At 32.2% G+C, this 9,157-nt stretch overlaps 1 protein-coding gene across 1 annotated transcript; it reads right to left on the bottom strand.

Moving 5' to 3' along the window:
* Positions 1 to 998: 998 nt before the first annotated feature.
* LOC121230537 (uncharacterized) lies at positions 999 to 4,991 on the bottom strand. The gene is made up of 2 exons (XM_041115441.1): positions 4,838 to 4,991; positions 999 to 1,402 (listed from the first exon to the last, which is right to left on the bottom strand). The coding sequence occupies exons 1-2, from the start codon at positions 4,989 to 4,991 to the stop codon at positions 999 to 1,001; spliced, it is 558 nt and encodes a 185-aa protein (XP_040971375.1).
* Between the last annotated feature and the right edge of the window lie 4,166 nt (positions 4,992 to 9,157).

A 9,157-nucleotide genomic window follows, 5' to 3' on the forward strand; every position in this document is an offset into this window, starting at 1 on the left:
CAGGCTTTTATTAAACTTTTTACTTCAATTCATTCATTATGATTAATTCTTCAATCTATTCTATATTTTTTTATGAAAGTCATGAGAAACTAATCCTTTTATTGGGGATTAGCGAATGGAGGTATGATTTGTTAACTGTTTTGTAGGGTCACTCAATAGATTAGCTATTTGAGAAAGGAAGAATGCGAAACAAACCCTGGGTCTAACAACCACGAGAAGTCATCAAGGTAGGAATTAGCCCAAATTTGGTATTTCCCATTCGTGAATACCTTCACCCCCAAGCTAGTCTAGATTGTGAGGTTGAAAGATAAATAGTTCTTGTTGACTCGTTATGTTAGTGGAAGATCGGAAGATTCTACTATGGTAGTGACTAGTTGATTGACGAGGAACCCAAAACAACAATTGATGGGGATTACCGAACCAAGCTAATCACCCATAATTGAGATTTGATTTACTCTGCTCTTCTACCTCTTGAGTTTTATTTATTTTATGTTATTTTAGTATTATTATAAAATCCATAAAAACCCTCACTTGCTGCTCTCGTACTATAATTTATTTAAAAGTACTAATTATATTTTTTAGTGTTTAGGTTAGAATAGATCTAGCACTCGCCTCCCTTGGGTACGATCCTCAAAGTACTCACCTACTTCGTTGTAACACTATATTATAACTCGACCCGTATACTTGCAGATACCGCCTTATCATTCTATATTTTATTATAGTATTCACACTTTAAACGTTAGTAAATCCAAAGGAGGTCAATAAGGAGGGAAGTTCCTCTTCTAATGTCTGGTCTTACCACAATGGAAACATTTTCCTTCCTTAGAAATTCCTCCTTTAGGTTGCAGTGCAAATTTTCCTTTGTTGGGATTGGCTTTACCATTGTCCTTAGGCTTTGCTTTGGCCTTTCCTTTGCCTTTATCCTTGAGGACCATCAGAATGGGTTTAGGCCCAGCCTTTTTCATGTTACTTTTAGTAGTTCGTAACATGCTGAGTAACTATGGCAAAGTCTTATTAATCTCGTTCATGTTGAAATTAAGAATAAATTGGCTAAAACTATTCGATAATGATTGCAGGATGACATCAGTGGCCAACTCCACACCTAGAGGGAATCCTAGTTTTTCAAGGCTTTCAATATAGCCTATTATCGTGAGAACGTGAGTTCCCACAGGAGATCCCTCTACCATTTTGCATCGAAATAGATCTTTATAGGTCTCGTACCTCTCTTGATGTGCTTGCGCTTCATATAATTCCTTGAGTTGCTGGATCATATCATAGGCAACAATATCCTCATATTGCTTTTGAAGCTCAAGAGTCATGGTGGCAAGCATTAGACATCCTATGCCTAACATGTCATCAAGATGCTTCTTATAAGCATCATTGTTAGCTCTGGAGGCATTAGCTACTAGTTCAAAAAGAATAGGTTTTTCAATGACATATAATTTTCGTTCTTGTTTAAGGACAATCCTCAAGTTATGGAACCAGTCAAGGAAGTTTAAGCCATGCAACTTGTCATTCTCAAGAAAAAATCGCAATGATAAAGAGTTTGTGTTGTTTGCCATAATTAATCTACAATAACAAAATATGCTCATGAATATGTTTACCAAGTTTAATATAATCATTAGAAAGGACTTTATTAAATGATGCTCCCACTATTTTATTCAAAATCAATAACCCTCGTATTTTAATTTTGAAAAGGCTTTCTCTTAAGTTTTCTAGTGGGTAAAGATCAATATTTCACCTATTCTTAAGTCAGCTTTGGCTTTACTTTGAAGATTATGGTTATTTAGGTAAGCAACACTTTCTAATTATATCTCATGTAAGTCATCCTTTTTGTGAATAACTTTTGTTCCAATCATCTCATGATTATCAAAAACTCTTCCCTCTAGGTATCTAATCCTATTAGAGTAACCTAGTTAAGTTATTAACAAATATTATAACCAGTGAATGTCACTTGCTTATTCTTCACGTTTGACCAAGATAGATACATGTACTTCGCTTTAGCAAAACCCACATTGTATCAATCGAGACTTTAACAATGGTAAATATTAGAAAGCAATCTTAACTTAATATTTTATTGAGGGGTTCTAAATTAAATTAATCTCACCATTAATTGTCAACATTTGTCCATTTTAATCCTTTAATTGATCTTATCAATGTCCTATAACATGCATGCTAACATATCATCCATCGTATCATATACAAGAAAAATATAAAGCAGTAAATAAATGCAGTGGCTATAGCCCATAATACTAAGGTGGCTCATCCTAAGTGAATGGGAGAATCGAAAGAAACCCTAAGTGTGATACCACTTCTCAAGCTTCCTTTCAACTTTAGGTAGCCCAACCTTCTTTTCCTCTAATTCACAACCACTTGTACAATTTACAATTATAGAAACTCATTTTAAATACGAGGGAGTGAGATGAAAAGAGAAATACAAGAGAAATATAGAAAGGCACGACACGTAGGCTGTATTTATAAAATTACAATATGTGCAAATGGTCTATTGGGCTATAACCATGCATTTCCAAACACCGTGCATATCAAACATAGTATACAATAAATGATAGGTTTTATTTAACAACTTGTTAATGTGAATTACCAAATTGTCCCTTCAATTAATGTTGCCTACGCATAGGGGTTAGGGGGAAAATCCCCCTAAATGGTTAAGGGATGGAGCCCATTGCGTGGGTCAGGATACGAAGCCCCCTAAGAAGGTCTTGTGCCCCGGAGCTGCGAGCTACGATGCCACTGATTAGTCAGCGGTAGACCCCAAAAAAAATTTTAAAAACTACTCTCAGATCTCTATGGAAAATTGTTACTATTTGATAACTTTTATGAAAACAATTTTTTTTTCTAAATTTTGATCTGAGATGCTTCTTACTGGAACAAATTTTGTTCATTTTTTCGAATGTAATCAACAAGTTAACAATTAACTTCTAATGACAAAAACCCCACTACCCCAAAATAGATTCATTAACACTTAAAAAACCATATACAAGATCTAGTAGGCTTCAAAATCAATGATTAACCCTTAATCATCGATTGAGAGGAACAAATAATCACATAAGTTTAACATATTAAACATGCACGTTTTAAACACCAGTTACCAGATACCATATATTCATAAAATAGATTGATTAAACATATCAAATAACATGCATCTCATACAATCGCATCAACCAATCATTTTAATCCCAAATATATATCGTACAAGTGGCTCTACTACCACAGTTGGGATCGTCGGTACACCCTGTAGTGCAACGAAAAAAATATTTTGACGATCCTTAAGCATGGATCCATGTAGAAGGAATGAAACATGTTGAAATAAGGTTGAATATATACCTTCTTAACCGAAAACGATGTAATGATACTGATGATTTAATGTCGATTACAAGCCACAACAAAAATGTTATGGCCTCTACATAGTCCACCCGATATTAAAACAAATGGCAAAACTCCCTTGGAACTATTCTTGTAATACCCCGTAAGTAAGGGATGTCAGGAATTATACTTCCGAGACCCCGCCTTAGCAAATTAGGCTCAAAAATATTATTATTATATTTTTGAGAGTTACTTTAAAAATGAATTAAATGTTAATTATTAAAAAGGGGCTAAATTAACTGACAGACAAAAGTAGGAATTACTACTAGATTTTAAAATAGAACTTATGAAAGGGACTTATTAAGTAAATAAGCCATGTTACGTATATATATATTAGATAATGGATGGTTTCAATATATTTTATTAGTATTATATGATTATAATATATTAGAAAAGAAATAAAGTTAAGAAAATAATAATAAGAAGAAGAGATAAAAGATATAGTAGGTGAAAAGGAGATAGGGGAGAGAGTAAAGATCATTTTTTTTCTTGGCTGCTGAAAAATTGAAGAAGCATTGGGGGGAGGGGGAAGAACTATTCGGCCATGGAGACAAATGCTTGAGTAAATTTGTGACTGAAATTTGATGATTTTTGCATGAAATTTATGTTTTTGAAGATAAAATGCTATGAATTAGTTTACCCATGTTGAAATTTTGAGAGTGAATGGAAATTTTGAAAGTTGCCATGGATGAGAAATTCAAAGTTTTAGCGTTATTTTTTGGATACTAAATGTTTTTAATATGATGATTTGAGTATAAATTTTATAGATTAAATTGGTCATATTGAGTGATGGTGTTATTGATAATATTTCTTAAGGACTAAAAGGTTATAAATTAGAAATAACATAGCTTAAATTGTTAATCTGGTTAAGTATATGGACTATTTTAGTGAACTATTCCATGCTGGAAAATTTGGGACTGATTTACTAAGTTAATTAAGTATATATAGATTATTTTGTGATATGAAATTGATTAGCAATAACTAGAAATTAGTTAAATGCTATAAATAAATTTAGCAAAGTATGATGTTATTAAATTTAGGATTTTGGGGTTTGATAATGAAATTATGCACTTTGGTTAAGGAACGAATCAACTAGACGTGAATTGTGGAAAAACGAAAGTAATGGAGTAGCTAGCGGTCTCACCATTACGACTATTTTGTTAAGGTAAGTTCGTAGACTCGAACTTTATTTTACTTCCAATTACTATTTAAATTAAGTAATGTTAAATTTGTTCACAATATAAAATGTATCTGTATTATTGAAAATTGTAAGGAAAATAAATAAAGAAAAATGTAGAAGTAAACAATTGTATAATCGTCGATACGTTTCGACTAGCGCCGGGTGCAATATTTGTCAACTTGTCTAACTAGTGCTGGGGACACAACCGTCGATTAATCCGACAAGCGCTAGGCACAATTCACCGTTGGTTTATCTAACTAAAGCTGGGCTCACAATTATTTTCGTCGGTTAATCCAACTAGCACTGGGTGCAAATATTGTTGGTTTATCCAGCTAGAGCGAGGCTCACATTCAATACAGTCAGTTAATCCGACTAGCGCTGGGCGCAACCTCTTCTGCGGATTACCGCTAGGCACTGGGTGCCACATCGTTAACTGATATTACGATAAAGTTATTTGAATTATCGAGAGATTAGAATTCTTATTTGGCTAAGTTAGAAATTTATATTAATGGGGATTGGAATTGTGTTTAGCTAATAAATGGAACCTATTAATGATAAATTGATTTACATGTTGCAAGTTAGATAAATAGTAGAATTGGGCTTGGCATCCTACAGGAATCTCGTACTCGATGTTAGTGACGTTATATTTTTGTGTTTTGGCATGTACCTAGGATGCAAATTCAATGATAGTGTCCTTTTTGTTTAGTGAGCTCTAGGGTAGTAGTTTTTTTTTTGTAAATGTATATAATTGTAAATACCTTGTTGACATCTTAACTATATTGAAAGTAATGTTTGTTTAAATGAATTGAGCATTTTGGTGATCTATCTAGATTGTCCAGTTGATAGCGTATTTGATGAATGTATATATATAAGACTTAGCAATTGCTTGATATGTCTGTAAGCTTGAACTTGTTGAATTGGTACATTAATTATAAATATGTTTAAGCAAGTATGTGATAAAATGATCAAGCTGAGTGTTTGAATAAATGTCATCACATATCATGCATAAAACCTGGTATTGGCATTGATCTGAGAGTTATAAATTGGCTTGTATATGTGCTTGGATGTTCTGTAGGTGAAAGACCAATTGGGTGAGAAAAGTGGCCAGACAATGGCCTATTTTTCGTCTACATGGGCAGAGACACGGGCGTGTGTCTCAGCCGTGTGTGACACATGGCTATGCAAACGGGTGTGTGGTTTGGCCGTGTGTCCCCTACACCTAAAATCCAAAAATTAAATTGTCCACACTGCTTAGCACACGGGCGTGGTGGCTGGCCGTGTGACCCAAGTCAGAGAGTTACATGGGTAAGGAAACGGGCTGGGACACGACTGTGTGCCTCATTTCGAATGCCCACATGGCGTAGGACACGGGCATGTCATTTGATCGTGTCAGACACACGGCCTGGCCACACAGGTATGTGTCCCCCTGTTTCTTTCAAAAATTGATATGTTTTTCGAAAAATTCCTTGAGTACCCGGTTTAGCCCCGAACTAATTTTAATTATTATTTCAGGCCTTGAGGGCTTGTATTTGAGACCATATGAATGTTTATTAATAATTTTTGAAATTGAATGAGAAATGTACATTAAAGTTTGATTAATTGAGTTATAAGTCTGGTAATGCTCTGTAACCCTGTTTCGATGACACATACGGGTTTAGAGTATTACAATTCTAGAGAAAATTTTCCCAAAATGGTTGTTAGACCCTTTTTTCTATTTTCTTTTTTTAAAACACACTTTCCCTAATTCAGGATTTTGGTATGCATATATTGAAAACATAATAAAATCTTATAGAGGACATATGAAAAGCATTAAACACGTTATATTCTTTCCGAAAAGAATTATAATTACCATGTTTCAATGTTTGGCTGAAATCATAATAATAATTTATTGTAATAATTTCGGTAAACTATATTCTGTTAAAATTTTATATGAATCAAATTCATATATTAGTTTTAATTATGTTCTCTGTTTGTGTACAACAAGCTTGTACATTTAATTCATTTAATATTTAACTGTCAAATTAAATTAATTCAATAATTAATTTAATTCATGTGACAGGTAAACACAATACAAATGTGTTTCGATTTTGTTCATTTTAACCATAGGGTGTGACCCTGTAGGTTCTTGTAATGTTAGTAGTAATACTATAACATTTCTAATAATACAAGCAATGAGTGACATCTAGCAATGCACTAAGTTACAAAAAGTCGTAATTCGACATAACTTTTTTGTGATAATCTTTTCATGTATTATATTCTTTTATCCTTAATATCTAGATTGGGCACAAGTCATGGAATAGTCATACTTGTATAGTCCAATCTCATATTCCTTGATTTTCTGAGTAGACTACAGTAAACAAATAAGTGTGATATCTCATATCAACCTATTCGGGCATGGCTATGCATTTCTAGTCTCACTCTATCAAGAGACCTAAGATATTTGTCCCATTATGTAGGAGGGATAAATCCTATCTTGATTAACCATATCCCACTACATGTATTGTGGTATATCCAACGTCAGTCTTTACAGTACAACCTATTATGATAAACATTTAACTATATCAAAATATACGACTCACGATGTTCGGACAATGATGATTTCAAGTCTGAGGATTATATACATAGTTATCACTATGAGTAATATTGTGACTATTACATAATAATCCAAGAAACATACTCATAATGAGCTAGCCCAATATGTTGTTCTCTAACACATACTCATGTATTGATTTTGACATACTTATGTCAATGACAACTTTTTGTCATCAATCAACTATACATTAGTCTCAATGCATTATTGTTTTCCCAGCCCACAATAATACTTGACTAAGGACCTTTAAAGAATAATCATATTTTCTTAGGACTTTATTACAATTTAGTTTACTTATATACACATAAAAAGAAACTAAAATAACAATAACAATGCATTATATTAATAAACAAGGCAAACAAGGATGTAACTACAATCATCTCATAGTTGGTCTCTGGGCATACTATAACACAATGTGGTAAACTTTAATCCTAAGTGAATGGTGCACTATGTATGTGTGACTCGTATATTGTAATGTATTAAAACCCCAAGTTCAAATAGATACGAGACAAGAAGTTGGTACGTTGGGTATACGACTTTTGCATTATGTGGCATCATTCCACAACAATGGAATCATAGCATTATAAGGGTAAATGGAATCCTCTCATTGGCGTTACATGGTTGTTGAAAAACAAACATGGCCATGGGTAATTTTCGTAAGAAAAGGGATTTATTTACTATGTATGACTAGTTAACTTTTTCATATCAGAAGATGTGAATACCATAAAATAGGATCATATTGGGAGAATGAATTTTACCCAAAAGAGATTAAGGATATCCTATGAATGTAACACACTTATAACAATGTCATTGAATTATTGAGTAGTTTTCGTAATGGTATATAATAAGAGAGAATTCAATCATGATACTATAGTGGAATGACTCCATGATTAAATAATGTTGTAATTAATTAGCGAAGAGTCAGAACTTAACTACAAATTATTTAAGCCATGATTATATATTTTCAATTAGTCCCTCTGCTAGCTCAAGATAACTCAAAATGAATTGCATGTAGAACCAATAACTATGGAATGAATGAAAACGATAAGAGAAATGGATCATATGTATCGCTATTTGCAATGAATGCTTTTTCTCGCTAAGTACAAAAGATTATTTAAAAATTAATTTAATTTCTTCAAATTATTATTTAATTGATTGTATTTAAATAATTGAAGTTCAACGTGAGAATTAAATTAATTAGTCATCATAGATTGTTGAATAATGCAATAAAATTAGTTTCCTCATAGATTCTAATACGTAAAGTTGTCATGACTTTAATAGAATTGGAATTGGGTAGAAAAAATAATTTAATTAGAAAAATCAATTTAATAAAAAATTAACTAACTAATATTTTGGAAAATAAAATATCGCTATTGAGCTGGATAAATTATAAGTGTTGGATAAAAATTTAAATAACACATATAATTATACTCAATACACGATAGGCCAAATAGATCCAATTATATGAGAAGGACGACAAATCCTAGTATTCCCTAGGGTGTGTTTCCACCCCTTGTGTTCCACTAGAATGGGAACACCATGTTTTCTATTAAAATATGATTATTTAACTATACCTTATTCAAAAAAAGCTCTTGTATCATTTCTTTATAAATAAGAACTACTAGATAACCTAAAATTTAAATTTCAAGAGCGTCATTATTCTGTCATAAAATAGTGGTAATTTATTTTTTAGTTTTAATTATATTTTTTGTGAAAGTTAATAGTTTCTGGTTCTTATAAAGAGAAACAGTACATGAGTTCTACTTGAACAAGGTGTAATTAAATAATAATATTTTAATAAAAAAATATGAAGTTCTACTTGTAGTAGAACACAAGGGGGATAGCAGCATCCCTAGGGAAACTAGGGTTTGCCACCTTTATATTAAAACTAGGCCTATGAGTCTTTCCTATATCGGGTACAATTATATGTGTAATCCAAATTTTTATTCAACATTTATAATTTATCCAAACAAATAATTATTTTCTATTTCCCAAAATATCAT

The sequence above is a fragment of the Gossypium hirsutum genome, chromosome A06, assembly GCF_007990345.1.
Source record: "Gossypium hirsutum isolate 1008001.06 chromosome A06, Gossypium_hirsutum_v2.1, whole genome shotgun sequence".
Classification (NCBI taxonomy): Eukaryota; Viridiplantae; Streptophyta; class Magnoliopsida; order Malvales; family Malvaceae; genus Gossypium; species Gossypium hirsutum.